The 21,942-nt window shown below is 33.2% G+C and overlaps 1 protein-coding gene across 4 annotated transcripts in view; it reads right to left on the bottom strand.

Moving 5' to 3' along the window:
• INTS6 (integrator complex subunit 6) overlaps window positions 1–21,942 on the bottom strand; it is a 92,361-nt gene that overhangs the window by 6,560 nt on the left and 63,859 nt on the right. For 3 of the 4 annotated variants that reach the window (XM_001368490.5, XM_016421927.2, XM_016421928.2), the window contains 10 exons: window positions 17,073–17,198; window positions 16,264–16,418; window positions 9,066–9,218; window positions 8,800–8,932; window positions 7,902–7,996; window positions 4,190–4,300; window positions 2,776–2,991; window positions 2,042–2,168; window positions 1,347–1,489; window positions 74–308 (listed from right to left, as the gene is read on the bottom strand). In XM_001368490.5, coding sequence (XP_001368527.1) covers window positions 74–308; window positions 1,347–1,489; window positions 2,042–2,168; window positions 2,776–2,991; window positions 4,190–4,300; window positions 7,902–7,996; window positions 8,800–8,932; window positions 9,066–9,218; window positions 16,264–16,418; window positions 17,073–17,198 — 1,494 coding nt within the window. Of the gene's footprint in view, window positions 1–73; window positions 309–1,346; window positions 1,490–2,041; window positions 2,169–2,775; window positions 2,992–4,189; window positions 4,301–7,901; window positions 7,997–8,799; window positions 8,933–9,065; window positions 9,219–16,263; window positions 16,419–17,072; window positions 17,199–19,819; window positions 20,220–21,942 lie in introns of those variants that run through there. The other variant, XM_056794820.1, reaches the window with a different exon arrangement.

The following is a 21,942-nucleotide window of genomic DNA, read 5'->3' as shown; positions in this document are numbered from 1 at the left end:
TAATAAGAAGTAACTGAAGAGGAACCAAAAGGCAAAAATAAGAGGGGAGAGGGGGACAAAAAGTTTAACAAACTTTTGTGAAGAGGAAGAGGCTTAATAAGATCAGGCTGTGCTTGTGCAGTTGGAACAGGAGGTCCTTTTCCTCCGATATGATTGTTTGCAACTGGAGGAGTCTGCTGTCTTCCTCTTAGAAGTGGAGACATACAACGACGTCTTTTGGGGATCCCTTGCATATTTGGTTCTCCAGGTCGTTTGTGTTTATTTTGAGGCCCAGATACAAATTCATCTGCTTCGTCTATCATCATTCCCTATAATGAGTAAAACTGATTAATTAGCCAACAAGCATTTATTAAGTAGCTGTGCTACGTCCTAAAGATATAAAGAAAGGCAAAAGGTCCCTGCTCTCAAGAAGTTCACCAATGTAACAGGGACAACAACATGTAAACAATACTATTTAAAATTGATCACATCTGACAAAATCAAAGTTCCAATTAAAAATATTTAGACACTTATAAAATCAATCACATTCACTAATCCAAACAGGAAAAAAAATCTATTTACTTTTGTCTTCAGATGAACAAAATGGAAAACTAAATACCTTCAACTTCACTCAGACAATTCTCAATCTATTGCTTAGAAATACTCCAATCTTCATAAGATTTAGAAAATAATACTCTAGCTTGAACAAAATGATATGTAAGGAAATGAGGAAGGTAAAAAGGTTTCAAGACTTTTTGTGCTTAGTTTATATATAGATATTGATCAACTAAAGAAAATTGAAAAATACAAAATAAATTTAAAATAATTTCCCAAGTGGCCATTTTTTAAAAAGCCACCAGAAAGAAGTCACTGAAATAATGGTAACATTATCAATCTATTGAATTTAAAGAACTCCTAATTACATAAAGAAAGAATTCATGCTAAAATATATGAATCCCATTTGGCTTCTTAGTTTTGTTTTGTAAAGAAACATTTATTAGAAGGATGGGGTTAAATGAGATAGAAGAGGAGTTTTTCCTTCATTCTGAATTAATACTGATTATACCATGCTGTGGTCTGAGGTTTTTTTTCCTTTTTTTTTTTAACAAAAAAAGAACTTTAGGGTCAAATTTTGTCCAGATTGCTATGCTAAATATTGGATCCTTTTATTCAAAAAGAAGATGAGGAGAATCAAATTTTCATTCTGTCTGACTTTACTGTATAGCTTTATTATTGTGGCTGTTTTAGCTTCTGTAATAAAAAGTTATCAACATTTTTTCTTGTTACAGAAAAAAAATTACTTATAAATTATGCCAATATTTTTTTTTGATTCCTAGTTATATTAAGGAAAACTTTAAAATAGTTACCTTTTTATCAAGCTTGAAGGGATTCCCAAATGTATGCAGCCTTCGAGGCTGGTCAGGATCAAGTTCTCTAAGAGGAGAAGGTATCTGCTTGAGGTACTCTTGATAATTCCCCATTTGTGCTATAGGAACACTGTGTACTTGATCTAGCAAAATAGAAACAAGAAAGAAAGCTCTACTAAATTAATTTTCATCAGATAGCATATATAATCAGTTATCAAACTCATCAGAATGAATTCCATTTGAAGTTATGAGTGTGGAAGTAAAGTAAATGTAAACAGTATTAGCATAATTTATATTAATATTATGGCAATTTTGCTCAGGGTTTTCAGAATCTTACATTAATCTTATATTCAATGGTATAGACTAAAGACCAGTGAGAAATCCTATTATGAAAATCCATGTTTATTCCACTGCACCTTATATCAAACACAATATTCTACAAATAGCAACATGTTACTTAGAAAATAAGAAAGTCCAGGATCCATGACTAGAACATTTTATAAACTTTTGGCTCTGAGTAATCAGAATTTTGATTTTTTTTATCATTTTATCTTTGAATGCTACCACAACAGCATCACTTAAAGCAGAGGGTCTTTAATTCCAAAAAAAATGTGCTAAGCCTAATTTAAGTTTGGTAGTAATGGTATCACATTAGTATGAAATACAAAGGAAATACAAATAATCAGTAGTCTAACCTTCATCTTGACCTTTAAGATATTTACGAGTTGTCTTCAAAAGATTAGATCTCATCCTTGTTAAATGATCCAAAAGATTTCGTCTGGGTATATCATAAGCATTTCTAAAAGTCTGTGGCTTCAAATCCTACAATTAAAGTATTAAGAGGGAAATTTTTAAATCAACACTTTTACAAATGTAATTGAAATACAGTAAACTCTCTTATCTGCGAAATGGTTAGAGAACAGAATATTCTACTAGGCTAGTTCAGCCAGCAAAAAGGGGAAGGTGGTTCTAATAAATTAGTTAAAATGGAATGGGTTGTCTAAAGCAGTAAACTTCCACAACAGAAACTGTTTGAAAAGAGTCTGGATGACTACTGGTCAGAGGCATTTATTCCAGACCTTTCAGAGACTAAAGACTAGAAGACCTTTAAGATCCTTTTCTGTTACTACCTTTTATTAAATAGATGGTTAATAGAACTACATGGTATACATAAATTATCAATTTTTAAAGAATAAGAATGAATTATTTCAAACATAAATGATACTAATCTTTGATAATTCAAAAGGTACTTCAGAACTGTGTAGTGCCTCAGGGTCAACATTATAAGCATTAGTTATTACTGTACTATAAATGTGTAGATGGGCTGGTAACAGAGTTCTGATAGGCAGAAAGTCAGATAACAGAGAGTTTATTGTATTCAACAACAAAGGAGCATATTTGAGGTGGTACTATTATGTACAACAATTACCTTATTCAGCAAAGCAACTTGGAACCCAGTGTATTCCTTCATGTTGAGGTCTAGAAGTCTGTGAGGAACTTCCTCATTAATTCCCTGTAGCAGCTGTTGAAAATCTTTCCTATATGCCATTGACAGATTGTGTGATCGGCTTCGGACCTTAATTCCAGTTTCCTGCACTACTTTTTTGCCTACAGATCCGATGACTCTATCAGATTCTATTTTGGCCTTAATTCAAAATAAATAGAAGTTGACATGATATATTCTAAACATTTTAATCAGATTATAAAAATAAGTTTTAAATTTTATGTAAAAGATTCATTAAAAATGTGATACACTATGAAAAATTATATATAAGAAACAAAAATCTCATTCACATGGTTATGTATTGCCACAATTCTAAGTCATCTGAGCATGGTAAATTTCACATAAAGGAGCTAAATTCACTACATAAAAAATGTTTATTTCTTAAGACTCCCATGTAAATAGCTACTACACTACACTATGATATCTATAAAATGTCACTATACCATACATGATAATGTATAATCACACTCAGGAGTGATGAGACAGTAGGGGAGGGGAAATCTCACCAATTACCCAACAAGTCTTCTTAACCCACACAAGGAAGTTTTTATACATATAACAAAAAGCAATATGATATAGTTCTATAAAGATTGTTAGAGAGGAAAAAAGGCATTAAAAAACAGAAGCAGATAGTTTTCCTAGTGGTCCATCAGCATTTTAGTCAACAGCCAATTTCTAATGGAAAACATCTGTTTTCCAGCTATCAGAAAGTCCTACAGCATGTACTATATTTCATAGCACACTAATAATTTGGCAAGATAAAGCATCATTTGCTGACTGTTTTCAGTCCCTACTTAACTGACACAGTATCTTCATTTACTTTGAATTATGGCCATTATGATAGAATTTACTGTTTTGTTTTTTTAGTGTGCCCAAGAGACTTTAAAAAAGAAAAAAAGAAAACCCATACATTTTAATATTTGGAAAAGAATAAAAATACTAACACTACTTCCAATAAAAGAAGCAATCTTTAACAAGAACTTCAAATCAAACATGCAATTGTGCATATGAAAGAAAATAGTACCAGATAAATTATAATTTCACAAATAAGGAATTATCAAACCTTAAACTAAGACTTAAAATAAAATTCAGTGCATTCAAGACCACATGTATATCATCTTATCTAAGATTTATTCCATTAACGATTTCCCATTTTCTTATAAAAACTTTTATCTTAATTTGGAATCTAAATACAGAGCTATCTTAATAATAATTGAATTTAAGAGAAGCCAAGCTGTTTGAATCATTAAGATTGGCTCCAGTCTTGTTCACTATTGTAATTACCAGTTCAAAATTCTTAAGTTTCCTATCTAATGATACTTCTATTTATTAACATTACCTGTTGACTCAATTTTTTGAGGTATGAAATGACACTATAACTAAGTCCATATTCCACACTGTCTGCTATAAGGTTAGGTGCTCCCATCATTCTAACAGCTTTCTTCAAGGGCTGAGGGGGGAAAAAAGCAATCATTAATACTATATCCTGACTTACATAAAAAGAACTTGTATGCCTGAGTTATTGGAGGAAAAAAAGTTTTAAAACAAAGTAGTCCCTTATCCCAATCAAATATTATAGTAATCAAGAAAACTGAATTACAGTAGGACTAATAAAAGAAGGTAAAATAATTAGATGGTCATTTAACTTATTTAAAAGATGTAAATCTGGAAGGAATTATAAGGAATAAATAATTTCTCCTACTTTCATTTTTTCAATTATATTTCACTTTTATATGCAAAATAATTAACCATTATCAGTATTCTAAAAGAAAGGACTGATACATCAAAGGCCAAGGGAAGAAAAAGTTTTTGCTGTTCATTTTAGTTGTTTCCCATTCAGTGTGACCTCATTTGAGATTTTTTTGGGCAAAGATTTGGTTTGCAATTTCCTTCTCCATTTTACAGATGAGGAAACAAAGAAAAAGTCAGGTGACTTGCCTAGGGTCTCACATCTAGTAAAGAGTCTCAGGCCATATTTGAACTCAAGTCTTCCTGACTCTAGGTCTGTTGCTCTACCTACTGTGCCACTTCGCTTAAATTATCCCCCTCCCCCCAAATTAAATTATCAAGTAAGACAGCTTTATTCTGTTTCATAATCATAAATTACATTTCTGTTCCTTTACTGGCTATGCAAATGCATAAATGGTTTTAAAAGGGAGAGAATGATACTGGATGTTAAGATAAATCCACCACTATTCCTAGGAGGAAGAAAAGACATTTTATGTATCAGGTACTCTACCCCTCTCCCTCCTGTCCCCCTTTTAAATTACCTTGCATTTATGAATAAAAATATGACCTTTCCTCTCCCTCTCATCACCCAAGGAAAACAAAAGCTCCATCAGGGCATAGACTATTTTTACTTTTCTCTTTGTATTCCCAGAGGCCTTAACAAAGTAACTTCTAAACAGTAGGCATTTAACTACTTCAAGGACAAAATATTGCCAAAAGCATAAACTGTAAAACTCACAAAACTTGTTATATACAATTCCTTTAATTCATCTCTTATTGCCTATCCAGTATACTCCTTTACAATCTTCCCCTAGATGATCTAGAAGTCAGCAGGGCATAGTGGGAAATAATAAGACCTAGATTGCTTCTGACCACATTAGTTTCCTGTAACTTTGAATTAGTCATTTGACTTCTCTAAGCTTGTTTCCCAATCTTTAAAATGAGGTGAACAGTTATACTATCTACTTCAAATGGCTATTCGGATGGTCAAAATGAGACTACATGCAAAGCATTATCAACTTTGAACCATAATTATGACTGTATCACCTTATTCACAGGAACAAAAAGACATCTAGTAATCTCCATTAAGTATTCCATTTCATCTTCACCTTAATTTATTTTTTTGCCCTTCTTTGTATCCCTAGTACTTGAATACTTCACACATAACATGCACTTAATAAATGTTTATTAGTTCACTACTAAAAAATTGATTCGTCTTTAAGACTTTTAAGGTCGTAGCTGTGCTGACTCCTAAATCTCTATCTTCAATTCTGACTTCTTACTTGCACAATGTCTTTTTTCTCCAACTATCTATAATTCTACTTAGATGTCACATCAACCTAAATTAAAATGTCAAAAAAATTAATTCATTATTATTTGTACAAACTGGCTCTCATCCCCAATGGCTCTATTTCTAACAAATTTCCTATTTAGTTTCCCTATCTCTCAACCTTGGAGTATCTGATTCTTTCCCTTCCCGATTCCCTAGTATCCAGTCCTTCAATAAATCTTGCTGTTTTTTAAGAATGTCTCTCAGATTGGTTCATTCCTCTCTATTCCTATTTCTCACATTCATTTATTCCTTACTATTTCTCAGATTAATTCAATCCTTACATTTCACTCCAGACAAGTCCTTCATTACACTTATTTCTGAATAACTACAAGTGTACATAGCCAAGTTCTCTTACTCTAGGACTTTCTAACCCTTCAAAAATTAGGCTAATCTTAAAACACTATTTTCAGCATTTCATTTCTTTGTTGTGACGTGGTCCAACCACTCTGGAAGACAGTTTGGAATGATGAATGAAAAGACATCAAACTGATTTGACCCAGAAATCCCACTCCTGGCCATATATACCAAAGAAGTGATGTCCTATATATGCCAAAATATTCATATTGCAAGGTGTAAATGTGATACAGATTTACTGGGTGAAGAATTGAGAGAAACATGGGAAGATTTTGCGAACTGATGCAAAGTAAATAAAGAAGAACCAGAAAAACAATATATACGACTAGAATGTACCCACTCCCAAGAGTTGCTATTGAGACTTGGTAGAACTAGGAGTGTCTAATGGGTCTATGAATTGCCCAGTCTCAAATTTCCAGTGGCTGCTTTCCAAGCAGCGTGCGTGGCTTTAGAGGGAGAGAACTTAGGTTCAAATAACAATTCTGCCACTTACTCCTACCTATATAACATTGGTCAAGTCATAATTCTCTAGAACTAGTTTCTTCCTATATAAAATGGCCCAAACGAACTCTACAATCTTTGTTACCTCTGGAGCTATATGATCTTCTAATTCCAATTTAGAGATTCTCATTTAACTGGGAATGCTATCAGAAGAAAATGTTAGTTTCAGTTGCCAAGTAGAAGCATAAAATCTATTACACAGTAGCATTTTGGCCACATTGTTTTTTTAAACAATATTTAGCAAGGTTTTTTAATGTTAATTTGGGAAGAGGTTCCCAGATCAATTAAAGCTTTCAAGTGGTATTTCCCTTCATCCATGTTTCAAATACCTGAATAAAACTTGACTGTAACACTCACTTGTGCAGTTATCCAAGACTTTCTCAGAGAATTACTGAAATATTGTCAAAATAAATCAAATATCTGCCAACTACATGGAAATCAGTGGAATGGTTGCTTTTCTTGAGTATGTCATATCTGAATTTCCTAATTTGTATAAGCTATTCAAATTCCTGGTAAAATATTTATCAGTACTTTATATTTTAGTGTTCATTTATGTACAACTTTGATACAATTAAAATCATCCATAACAGAATTCTAGCTAGGAAAAGTTCAAGTTCCCATTCTATATAAATTCGTAAGTTCCCATTTGCTTTAAAGTGGCTCCTTATTTAAGGGGTTACTTCTGCTCAGGAAACCAAGTTTAACATACTGCACCTTCCAATCTCACCTCACCAACCCATCTATGAAATTTCCTAAATAATAACCAAGGAAATTTTGTGTAAATGTAGTCTGTTTTATTTAGACTCACACACACATTAACCTGAGAGGTTTAGTCAACTGTCTTTTCTTCCTGTGAAAAGTAGGGCAAATTCTGAAGTTGTGAAGCTAAGTAATATGCTCATGCATGGTGACATAATTAATAAAGCTGAGAGCTAAGAACCTAGGCATCATGTTTCCCAAGCCTAATATACTAATTGCTTGCAAATCTCTGAATTTTCTCCTTTGTATTTACTATCTAAAGGTCATCTGAACAATAGGAAGTGCTAATCGACAGGAAAAATTTTTTATTATAATATCCAAAGCAAAACATGAATCATATAACTAATTCTCTATTTAAAAAGTTTCATAATCTTACCCCAAGATAGTAGGGAGGCATGGTCTTCAAATAACTTTCAAATGACTGTCTCCACTTTATTGTTGGCTTTGCTTTATGCACCTTGAATAGGTCATCTAAAAATGTATAACATGTAGAAACCACCACCACTCAGTATTTATAAATACAAAAGTCAGTTTCTAATTATTTTACAAGCATGTGCCTTTAGATTTGTAATAAGCTAAGAAGTATATAAGCTAATTACTAATTACCATTCAGTGAAATTCCTGAATTTTAGTCTTTTGTCTTGGAAAGATATTTCAAATATGGATTGAAACATGAGAGAAAATTTCAAATAACTATAAACTAAGGGCTTTAAAAGAAGTTTTGTGGGGGGAAAAATGTAGGATTACAAAAAATACAAAAAAACCCATAATAATACATCACCCATTATTGTAGATCTACATATATCAGATCCCAGGAGTTACCAACATGAGGGAGAGGGTTCATCACAGAATATATAGATAACAGTGTTGTAACCACCATTATTAGGACTGAGATGATAGGACAGGTACGAGGGGATCATCTCTAATAGTTGTGCTTAGCATCAACATTAGAGGTGTATAGAAGCCAACAATTGTGAGTGTTTACTATATCATTATTTGGGGTCAAATAACACTTTGATTTTTAATATCTGTTAGAGAGAAAATAAGGCAGTTAAATTCATACAAAGAAAAACATTTTCAAATATATATATATACCCTTCATTTTATAAAGATACAAGCAATTATTATGAACTTCTTCTGATTAACTCATTCCAAAAGATGATAAAGGTTATTGTTACAAAGAACATTTCTAATAGGAACAACTTTCAAAACTTGTTTTTCAAAAATTACTTTTTCATACTTCTCTATACAGGAAATTTACAAGTATTACTTACCTAAAAGAGGAAGGAGGACTGGATAATTATAAGGCATCACAAATAAATTGACACAATTCAATGCTGTACTAGCTTTCAAGTAACCAAAAGGATGGCCAAGTTCACTATACTTTGCACTGTTGCTCACGTACACCTGTTTAAAAAAAAAATCATAAAAACTTTATAAAGCTGATAAAAATGGATGGAATTTAAACTATTATATTATTCATCAATTAAAATCTTCTAAAATCTAGAATTTTATTTGTAAATAATTATGTTTACTTTACCTGCCAACAAGTTTGAGGGGATTTCCTTTCTAGGATAAACTGGGTCAGTGGTGATGGTTCTAATTCATATTTGTCAAAAGGCAGTTTATCAATAACCATTGGTTCACAGTCAGTACAAGAAAACTTCACGATAGGATGTGATGTCCGAGGTGGCTAAACAGAAAAATATGACTATTATCATCAAAACAATTTTTAAAAAACCCTCACCTTCTGTCTTAGGATCAATACTAAGTATTTGGTTCCAAGGCAGAAGAGCAGTAAGAGCTAGGCAATTTGAATTAAGTGACTTGCCTGGGGCCACACAGCTAGGAAGTGATCACCAAAATACTTTAAACAACTCTTGACTATTCTCACTGAAAATAAATCAAGAACAAGAAAGCAATTTTACCAGCTATAAAATAAATGGGGTTGAACTGGATAACCATTGAAGATCCTTACTAGCGCTAAATCAATGATCAATTTTATAACCTACTTATATTTAATTTCTTAATTTATTTAAAAAACACTTTAATGAAGTAAATTTATAAAGTAAAACAAACTTTTCAAAATCTTCAAAGAATTTTCGTACTAATACAAAAAGAAGCAAATTGACATCTAGATATTTCTTGAAGGCAGTTTCCTACAGAGACATACTTTTGAATTTTTTGCAATCAAAATCAACTCCCACCAGGTGACCAGAAATGCTGGTCAAGATTTATTAGTCATTTAGTAATACAATCCCCAGAGGAATAAACTTAAGTTTCTCTCCTTTCACTACTATTACCCTTGCCCCCTAAAAATTTCAGAATAAGAAAGCCTGCATTTCACAGAAAAATATTTTAATTAGGGGAGAGGGGAGGGAGAATGAGGAGAGTGGGTATTGAAGGAATTCTCCAGGATAAAGTAGCTTTGTCACATTAAAGAAATCACTAAAATAATTTCTCTGGAGTTATAATCACAAAAATGACTATAATTAGATGAATATTATAATATATAATATGTATAAAGATGGACAATTTATTTGGACAACGTGATCAATAAAAAATGGCTGTTATCTAAGGAATGTTCCCCTATTGAGTAATGAAAATAACAAAGCAAAATTCCTAATGTTTTGTGTGGAGGCATCACTCCTAAATGACTTATTAAGTAATTGTTCCTAATAAAAGTCCAAAACAGGAGCTATTACTTCTCTTATTATTTTTAAATATTTCTGAAACGCTATGAAAAATCTGTGAAATCTCTTGTGATCAGAAAACATTCAATGATCAAAAAGTTTCTGTTTTACTAACAGTAATTTTCTGGGAACAATTTAAGTTAAATCATGGCATGTTATCTACAAAGACAGTAAATACATCTAATATCATCCAAAACAAAATCTTTTCCTGAAATATGTAATAAAAGGGGCATTGGCTTTTCCTCTCAGAATACTGTTATAAAACAAACTAAATAATTCATTTTCTATTTTAGTGACTGAATGCCTAAATACACTGACATTAGTGAAAACTGTAAATGAATTAACTGTAATCTTTTTTCCATGTCTAATAAACTGGAATGCTGTAATAGCTTCCCAGAATCCAGGCCTCACTGCTCCCCCAAAAATTAACACACAAAATCCTCCATTTTAATCTGTTAAAGTAGATATTTTATCTTTTCATTCTCTTGCTTTTAAAAAAAAACACACCCACAACACTTAAATGGCTTCTAAGTACCTACTTAATAAAGCACAAACTTCTTAGATTTCACAATTTGGATCCTTATGAACTCTCCATCTAACACTCCACCCAACACAAAACCCACGTACCTACCAAATTGGACTCATCGTTCCTAGCAAATAAGACTTCTCTCTTTTCATACCTTTGTCCGTACTCTCCTTGGTTTTTCTAAATTCTGCATGTGGAAATAGTAATTCAATCCCCAACTTAAATATAATTTGATTTACAAAGTCATCTCTGATTAGCTCTAATGGAAGTGATCTCTGCTCCTTCTTCTTGCCTCTCATTGCATTTTGTACCATTCTTACAGTACAAACTGACCCATAGCTATCTGTGTTCATGTTTTATCTGGAAAAAGCATTGATTTTAGTCTGGAAATTTGCCACTTACTTGTTATGTGAGCTTAAGCAAGATGATTTATTCCTATGAATCACAATTTTCCTCATCGAAAAATGAGATTAAGAGTTTTAAACATTCTTTTCTCTCCTTCCAATTTGGAGATTATACTATTTACTAAATTATCTGCATCTTGAGCACAAAGATCTTGATTATTTACTCCCTAAGCATAGATGCTGCCTTTAATACCCTTCAATAGCCCTCTCATTGACCTCCATATCTGAACTCAACAAATATACCTGGAATGACTGCACAAAATAAAACACTATGATGCAACTAAAAATAAGTGCAAATATTTCTGAATATTATACCATATGAAAAATGTAAGAGGTCCAGAGGAAAGCAATTAAAATAAAATATTCAAGGGAAACTGAGGGATTGGACTTCCCTTTTAAGAACAAATTTTAAAAACTTAGAAGCTTAAATATTAGTGATGCTAATGTAGCACTAAAAAGAAAGGAGTAAACTTTCTAAAGTCGCCTCTGTTCTTATAATGACCAATACAGTCTGACCCAGGAAGAGCCTGAGTGATGTAGTAGAGTTGCTATCAAAATTAGAAAGAACAAGGGTTTGTGTGAGGAAAAATACGCACCCCAATGGTAAATGTAACATCATATCTAATGGCCTGGCTAGCCTGGCATCCCTGAGTCAGTCTGAGTATCAACAAGCAAAGTTGCTATGGAGGGAGGATGGGGGGGCGGGGGAGGATAAAAAGGCAAGCACAAGAAGAAGTCTCTTTACCTCCACTCTTGAACAGACTGGTTCCCTCAACTGGTGCATAGTGATTGGCAGTCAGCATGGAGGGAACCATGCTGGGCTGAACTTGGGATCAGATCTTACCTTAAATTAGTACAGCTAAATCTCTCTCACTTTCTCATTTTATTAATAAACACTTAAAACTCTGGCCAGACCCTGTTTTTTTCCTAACAGGTTCAAATTCTGCCTCTGACATATACTTTTTATGGGCAATGAGTAAGATACTTAAAATCTTAGAACTCCAAATAACTTCCAAAAGACATACTGTATTTAGTGGAGTTTACACACTGGGAGTTTGAAAATTCAGATCCACCCAGAAATTAATAAAATGGCCCCAATGTAGTTTACTAAGCACATCCATATGTGCAACCTAACAATATGCAAAATTATTTCTGAGCTATTCAAAGTGTTGTTCCATGTTAAGTTTCCATTCTATTATCCAGCAAATGGACATCCTCCTAACAAATAGGGTAACAAATTAATGTATAATACATTATACATAAAAACATCTCTACATAAAGGAATTTAAAAATATTTTCATTTCAGTTTACTTACTAGCCATTCATTTTATATTCATATCAATGAAAAGAATCAGAGATCTAATATAAATTCATATCTTCATACATCTTTTTCAAACACTAATAAAACTTACATATAAACTAAAATTACCATATACACCCAGTTGTTGGGAATGTTATAGAGGGAGTTTTCAGTTGGGGTCTGAAGTGTCCTATTGGACTAAGGACTATGAAATCCCTTCTAACTTTAAGATTCTGTGATATCTCTTAACACCCTAGATTAAGAGCTAATTCATGACAGAAAATGAAATCTCAACATTTTAACATTATAAATGTCACAAAAGAAACAAAACAAAACAAAAAATAGGACCAGAATGGAAAGACAACGGTATATTAGAAGAGCACGGGCTTTGGAAGCAGAGGATCTATATTTAAATTCATACCCTACTACTTCTATGTCAGTGTCAACACAGAATTAACAATCTCCCTGGCTCAGTGTCTTCATTTAAAATTTAAAAAAGAGGTTCAAACTAAAGGTTTCTTCTAGATCCATAGGTTCTATATCTTCTGGATATTGAATCTGATTCAACACTTTCTGCAAGTTCTCTTTCTCAAGCTGTCTATTTACTATCACTAACATTTGTTAAATGTCACTATAATAGGCACAGTGGTTCAAGTAGATTTGGTTAGATTAGATGATTTTCTAACCTCCTTTCTACCTTTAAGTATGATTCTATGATGTTTCAAACACTGACCTTGCTCCTCAATCTTGAAAGATTGAATTAATTTGATTCATATATCAGTTATGTGAAAATAGAGCTGTTAAAAGGAACAGAAGGAATCATCTGATCTTATGAATTTGTAAATTAGGAAAATGAAAGGCCAGAGAAAAAGAGCTTGCCTAAAATCACAAAATCAATTTTTTTAAATGAAGTGAGAAACCAGACTTCCAGTTCTTTGTATTACTGCAACATTGGAAAAACTTTTTAGAGATCACATGCCCAAGCTGCCCACGAGCCCCCTGCATTATCCCAGAGAGTGGAGGGAGGAAGAGCTCTTGTTGGGCTGGTGAGTAGAGGGGCAGGACTTGTGAAAAATGTCCTTGGGCACTGTGGAGAATGGGAGGGGAACAGACCCATCCAGCAGGGCACGCATGCCACATCTGCACCAATACAGTAATAGAGTATTTCACTATACCTATTCCACTAATATACTATATTCCATGATGAGGAAAACTTTTTCTCTTAAGTTAAACAATGGACAAAGAAAATGATGGTATCTTTAATTTTAGAATCAACAGGAATTTTCTGGGCACTGGTAGTCCCATTGCTAGTTATTATGGGAGTAATGTAATGTAATGTAAGAAGCAGGCTTCCCTCTCAGTTCTAACATTCTGTGAAAGGTGGAATAAAAAATTGTACTAAAAGAGTGAAAGATGCGCGTGCATGTACACACACACACAAACCTATATAAGATTAGTAGCAGAGCTAAGCCTGAGTATACACATACTCTACACATAATTTCTAGTGGGATGACAATCATTGAGAGACATAAATATTCAACAGAAGCCTTACTTCAACACTCATCATAATATGGGGGTGGTGACACTGAAACAAAAGTTCCACTGGCTATGACCAAGCTGACAGACTTGTTTTGGAAAGAGAATGGTCATGCTTATTTATCTTGAGATCCTATTATTAAGTCAAAGTCCTATGGGCATTATTGAGAGGGTAAAAAACTATATATATATGAAAATATGAAAGCTTTGTATGTTGTGACAAAATAACTAAAAATACCACAAATGCAATGAAAGTGAAAAATGACTGAAAATATATTTTAATGTAATAGATTGTATTATGTTATTATAAGTAACAAATATTGGAAATATAAAGAAAACAAGGGAAATGTATGAAGAAAAGAATAATAATACTATGATTAAAAAAAAACAGCCACAAAATCAAGAAAAAAAAGTATCCAAGTAAAAAATCCAAAGGGAACTCAAAAGAGGATGTCTATATTTCCATACATATACAACTTACATATTTTAAATGAATTATAAACAATGTGGAATTTGTGGATTTGCACATAATTTTTTAATACATTTAAGCTAAATATTTTCTGCTACTGCTGGTGGTAATTATTAAGTATATAATTTTTTTTAAAGAGTGAAAGATGAAAAGGTACAGAACTAGGACAATAAAAGGCAACAGAATGAGAGGCCACATTTTCAGCTTTATGATCTACTATAATTCAGTATGAATTTCTACAGCATTGCACCTACAGGACGTAACCGTCATCCTAGATCTTTTAGCTTTTTGAATTCCAAATTCCCTCTCTTATTCTTCATTGAGAAATCAAGCTTTTTGATACAGACTAAATCATTCATATATGTGTGTGTGTATATGTATATACTTTTTCTATACATGAAGAAGGAAACAATAACAGCTAAATGCAAGCCTGGGTCACAAGTTTCCTTGGAGAGGCAAATAAACAACATGATGGAGATGGTTTTATCAGGCATGTAAAGATAAAAATAAACATTTCATAGGACACTTGGTCATACCCTATTACATTATTAATTGTAAATATCTGAAAAATGACCACCACAAAAATAATTGTAGTTCATGAAGCAACTTCTATTGCAGAATTCACATTTGGACTCTTAAAATTAAAGTCCCTGGTGTGCTATACAAGCAAGCAGAAAGAGCACTAAAGAAAAGGAAGATAGGAAGAGGAACTGGTCTAGAGCATCAAAGGAATGATCTTCAAGATAAGCTGAAGTGGCATAGAGCAAATTTTTGGAACAATCACAGATTACCCCACCCCCACTTACTTTCCAATCTTTACATAATAATCAGTTTTTGGTTACCAGCTTCAAACTTTGTGTTCTACATTCTTTCAGTCTCATTACCCCTCACCACATTATACTACTATAAAAAGAGAAATTTCACCTACCTTACTATAATACCTTACTATAAGCTTAAATATATTATTTGGCTATGGGCATTTTGGATTTACTTAAACCAAAATCAAGTAAACTATTTCAATCTACAAAGTAATCTTGGGTAATTTCTAAGGGAGAGAATACTCAATTCTTTCTTTACTCTTTAACTTAGGAGGTCAAATATATGATCCCATCCATATAATCATGTCCCCAAAATGATTCATCTTTGAAAGTAACATACATGTGTAGACAGAGATATATCTATATAGTTGTTGCTCAGTCATGTCCAATTTTTCATGCCCTCATTTGGAGTTTTCTTTGCAAAGATACTAGAGTAGTTTGCCATTTCCTTCTCCAGCTCACTTTACAGAAGAGGAAACTGAGGCAAACAGGGTTAAATCACTTGCCCAGAGTCACCAAAACTAGAAAGTATTGAGGCCAGTTTGAACTCGAGAAGGCCTGACACTCTACCTGGTCTGTCTGTCTGTCTCTATATACACACAATCTAGGTGAATACTTCCTAACAATAAGGTTATCAAAACCTGGAATATTCTTCCATAGGAAGTAGTAGGTTCTCCCCCTTCCCCCCACTCCTTGAAAATCTTCAAGCGAAAGCTAGATGAATTATTTATCAAGTATTCTGTAAAGGGCATTTTTGCCCATATACAGGTTTGGACTGGATGCTTCTGAGGTACATTCTGAGATTTTATGAAAGTTTAATTATCCTTTAAGAGCTGATCACAGAATTTTGAACAAATAGAATGCACTTCTTCCTCAAAGAGACTATACCTTTTATTGTCTTCATTACAAGTATTGACCATCTACAATTTAAAACTAATATAAAAGGATATTTATTTCCACATGCTTCTCACCACACTATTTCTGACACTTACTAGTGTTGGAGAATTTTGATCTGGCCAAAAGGACTCTGGAACAGGCCAGTGACCTATTGGAACCCCAGTTTTAGGGTTTGGTCTGACGTAGATAAGCTTATGACAGCTGTGCCAAGGTTGAGATCCAAAAGGTCTTGATAGTTCTGTCTGTCCATCTGTAGTTAAGAAAGTATAAAAGACGTATTTGTCATTAAAAACTTGACACAAATTTAAATAGTAAAATCAAAGTGATTATGAATCTCCTAACAATTTTTATTTCTATAAGAAAATACTCAAGACCAACTAAAGCGTGGAACACTAGCTTCTTAACACTAGCTTAGGTTCTCCAACAAAGTATTTAAGTTCTATAATTCTTCTATTATTATGTATTCCTAATAGATCACCTCTACCAAGCAACATTCAAGTTTTTGAGATAGACCTCTTAGAGCCTCAAAAAACACAAAAATTGTGCCTATTGAGTTCTGTTCTTCTAACATAGTCATGGCTTTAAAGTAGCCTAATACTCTTATAATTTATAGTCTTAAGAGAATGAATCCAGATACAAATTGCCTACAGGTAAAGATGAAGACCTTATAGTCAAGGTTTATCCCTGGCCTTTTGGGCCCCCCTAAATTAATGGATTTTCCCACAGTAACAGCTAAGCTGTGGGACTGTCAGAACACTTCATTATTTATTTTATATACATACTTTCTGTTGATCACCACTAAAGGTTTAATATCTTTATATATTGCCATACCAAAATGATTTCTTAGTTTTAATTTTACTGCTGCTGATGTTTACTTCAAAAGTCTACTAGGAAATTACAGTACCTTCTATGGGGGAAGGATCTGGTCCTGCTTTTTCAAAGTTTATCACCACCCCACTTTGCACCTTTTGCACCAAGGACTCCAGACACTGATTAAGCATTCTTGGAGAACACACTGAATATGAGCGGCCTAAAATACAAAAGTAAGACAAAAACTAGTTAGCCATCAAAATCCTCACCTTTACCAGACAAACCATTAGCTATAAGTTCTACAATGTTAGGGACAAGAGCTTTTCTAAACTGCACCTCATCTCAGAGTCAAATGCCCTACTCTGCAGATAGTAGGCATTTAATGCTGATGGAATAAAATGACTGTCCCATTACTGACAATGCTAACAAAATGTCAACTTTATTTCATTACTTTATGTAAGAGTAGATTTTTTAAAAATATAAGCAGCAATACTCATGTAACATATATTTTAGAAATTGTTACTAATTAAATTTTTGGACAAGTAACTGTGGTCTCTCCACAACACAGCCCTAAATGTGAATTATATTTACCTGATACACATTATAATTATTAAATATAACATACATTTCCCTGTAACAGCTATAAAGTAATTAAATAAATCCCCTTCTTCTAATTCCTTGAAATATAAACAAAACAAAGCTTAACATATGCCAAAACTAGGAATATTCAACAACATTTACCAAGTCAACTTCAACTATAGGCATAACACTGGGAGAATATACAAAGTTATCAACAATACCTTAAGGTGCACAAAATACTTTAATCAAAAAACTCTGGCGAGATATACTAGATGTAGAACCATTTTATCTTCATGCAGATGAGAAAATTACTAACTTACATTTACACAACAGATTTGCAAAATACAAAAAATGACAAAAAATTGTCATTTGATGCTCATAAACCCTCCATGAGATTAAATTTTAAATGCTCATTAAGATATTACTTCCATTTAATAGATGAAGAAATCTAATGATCAAAGAAGTTAGATGATTTGTCAAAGAATAATGTCTGAGGCAGAATTTAAATCTAGGTCTTCTTGATTCCAAGTCCAGCATGTCTAAATTCTATGCCATACTGCCTGCTTCTCACAGATACTGGTCAAGTGATAATGTAAAAATTGAGATTTGAACCCAGAACTCTTTATACTAAATCAAACTGTCCCAAAAGATTAGGTATAGTCAAAGGATCACAGGTTTAGAAATAACAACAAGCCACCAGAAGTCATGTATCGTAATTCCCTTATTTTACAGATGAGAAAACTAAAGCTAAGAAGCTAAGTACAGTAAGAAACCTGAGAGAAAAAAGTGATATCAGTGGGATTTGAACCCAAGTGCTAAGACCAGTGCTCTTTCCCTTACATTGTCTTCTTTAAAACTTTGTACTCACAGACCTTGAAGACTTTTAGAATAATACAGGTTACACTACAATAATGGAACTGCAGGCTTTAGAGAATCAGATTGGAGGAGGGTAAAAGAAATAAACATTTAGGTGCCTTCCTGGGAGGAAAGGTGTTGTTATCCAAATTTTACAGTTGAGGAAATATGATGTGTTAAGGGATTTGCTCAGCCACACAATTAGTAGCTATAGCTAGATTTGACCTCAGATCTTCTTGACTCCAGCCCAGAAGTCTCTTTAATATGCTTCCCAGTTGCCTCCAATTTAGGTGTAACTGAAGGAAGACTTTTGAAGATATTAGAATTACTCAAAAGTGGTAATGTGCTGCCTCCAAAAGAGTCTTTTGTCTTTACTGATAGCTGAGATCAAATGACTACTTAGAAGAGTTTCTTGTACAGATACAGATTAGACTATATGGTCCTTGGAAGTCCCTTCAGTTCTTAAGATTCTAGGAAAAAGCTAATATTAAATAAAAAGGGCTAAAATTTATACTAATGAAAGAAAAATCATTTATTAAATACACAGTATATGCCAATCTGTATGCTCAATGCAAACAATATACATATTGTCAATATAAGCAAGCTGGTTCTTGTCTCCAGACAGTTTTAAAAAAACTCTTACCTTCTGTCTTGGATACTGATTCCAAGACAGAAAAGTGGTAAGGGCTAGGCAATGGGGGTTAAGTGACTTGCCCAGGGTCACACAGTTAGGAAGTGTCTGAGGCATATTTAAACCCAGGACCTCCCATCTCTAGGCCTGGCTCTCAATCCACTGAGCCTCCTCCAGACACATTTTAAAGAGGAAAGAACATATACAAGCAGAGCTAGACACTAAAGCTTACAAAGCATTTTCTTTATGACAACTTTCTGACTGTGATATAAGCAGTATACTGCCTCCATTTCACAAATGAAGAAACTGATGCTTAGAAATAATGTGACCTACTCAGAGTTAGAGCACATACTGGCACTCAGGCTTGGTTCCAAGACTGTAGACCTCTTTTGTAATTTTTTGTCACGAGCCCTTTTGGTACTCTGCTAAAGCTAAAGGAACCCATCTCAGTATAATGCTTTTTAAATTCCTAAAATAAAATATAGGATTACAAAGGAAATAAATTATATTGAAATACAAATTTGAAACTTTTTTTTAAAAGTTCACAAATCCTAAATTAAGAACCACTATACTATATCATGTTTCAAACTATACATAATATTGAATAACAAAACTCTTCTATTGAGTAGTCTCAAAAAGTTATTAAAGAACATAATAGGCATTCAATGGTATTTCTTAAATTCAATCAATGGTAGCTATGATGTATCCTAGATATTTAGTTTTTAAGTATACAAGCAGAGCTACATAACATTTCATCCTACTATAAAGTCTTAAACCTTTGTATGAAACTTTTTCAAGTCCCCTGCTAAGCTGCCTTCCCTCAAATCCCTTCTTCATCAGTGGCTTCAATTCCTGCTTTGTTCTTTTCCAATGGAACAAAGAGTCCTCTGTGATGTCATTTAATCTTAGAAAGAGTTTACATGTAAATAATGTTAATGGAGGCATACATACACAAATACTTTTATTTATTTGGGAGGATTTGTATTTTCTAGTTGAGATGTTTACACTAAGTCATATCACAAATAGTGGGTTCTTTGGATACAATTACTTGAAACTACAGGAAAACCTAAAATGTCATGGCAGCTCAAATGATAATCAAGAAATCCAATTAGGAACTATAGTAAAAGTTGATTTCATTGATCCAAGAACTTCACAAAAACATGTATTCCAAAAATACACAGGCAGCAGATGAGAGGACACCTGTGGAAAAAAACAGTCCTCCTCATTCAAGCAAACGATATAACTGCCTTTCAGAGTACCCCCAAATTGGCCAAATACACATAGCTTGCAAGTCTCATATCTAGAGACAGTTGGAAAAGAGTATTCTCCCCAAAAGGCCCACAAAGTTTGAATACCTACATGTGGAATGTTGGAAGGCTCTTAGAAAGGGACCACTAGACACAGGAGGCAGAGGCCCACTTGAGCATGGGAACATTGAGACCAGGACACCTCAGGCCCTTAGGACACTTCAGGCCCTTAGCTCTCTGAATACTTCAAAGATCCAAGTGGGCCTAGCCCTAAGAGATAAAAATTAACAAAGGAAGATAAGCCATCCCACTCAAAAACATAGCAGGGGGCTGGCACAAAGCCTTCACTTAGGAACTAAGGTGGGAAAGAACAAGCAAAAGATTCAGGCCTTTATAATGGATCCAGAGCTGTCCAAAAATCTGACCTGGAAAATATAATTCTCCATAACTATAAGCAGAAAAATCAAAGATAAAAAATTAGGTTTTTCCACGTGGCCTAATGAATATCCAGAATAAAGCAAGAAGTAGAACATGAAATAAAAGCTCTGAAGAAAAAACTTTGAAGGATAGTAAGTAAGTAGCTTAGAAGAAAAAAGAAATCCAATATTACATAAAGAAATGAAATCTCTGAAAAACTAGAATAATCTATGCAGAAATCAATTATTCCAAGAGAGCAAATATTAGAATGAAATAGACTGAAAAAAATAGGATAAAATATAAAATGTGATATCAAATACAAAAACAACTGACTTGCAAGGTCAGGGGGAGATAATTTATGAAGCAGTAGAATCACATTTCAAGAAATCACAAATGAAAACTTAACATTATTAGAGCTATGGTAAAGATAAAAAGAATTCAGCCATCACCTCCTGATATAAACACCAAAAGGAAAAGATGCAGGCATGTCAAGTCAAGATCTAGAGCTCCCAAGTCAAAGAATAATAAACTATAAAATAGTCAGAAACCATGAAAGGATCACACAAGAACCGGCAACTTCTACTTTAAATGAACAGAGAATCCTGGATTACAATATTACAAGAAACAAAAGATATAGGCTTACAATAAAAAATTGAACATATCTTGCAAAACTAAAGTATGTAAAAAAGTGCCTTGAAGGAAGAGGATTTCAATTATTCCTGGGCAAAAGATTAGATGTTAGCAAGAATGGTATGACAGTAAGAGGTAGCATTTGTATAACACTTTAAAGTTTGCAGAGCACTTTACAAATATCTCATTTTATCCTCACAACAACTCTTAAATATAGGAAATATTACTGTTCCTGTTATTGTCTTGGATAAAGAACCTGAGGATAGAAGTTAAAACAAATGTCCAGAGTCATACAGCTAATTAAGTGCCTGAGGCTAGATCTGAACCAATATCCTCTTGTTTCTAGGTTCCGTACTCCTTTTTCAGGTAAACCATATTGAACTGCCTTCCAGAATGGCCAGACACATGTAGCTTGAAAGTCTCTTACATTCAGAGTCAATTTGAGAAGAATATTTCCTCTGCTTAAAAGGGGGGAAGGAAGAGGAGAATTTGGTGGGAAGTGATGATAATAACCAAAAAGAAAAGAAAAAAGAAAAAAATTTTTTTAAAAAGAGCCACTGAAAAAAATCTATTCAAAGGAGAATAGAAGGCAATACAGGCATGCA

Source organism: Monodelphis domestica, chromosome 4 (assembly GCF_027887165.1).
Source record: "Monodelphis domestica isolate mMonDom1 chromosome 4, mMonDom1.pri, whole genome shotgun sequence".
Lineage (NCBI taxonomy): Eukaryota > Metazoa > Chordata > Mammalia > Didelphimorphia > Didelphidae > Monodelphis > Monodelphis domestica.
Note: the sequence above shows the minus strand (reverse complement) of the source record. Positions and strands in the feature narration are given on the sequence as shown.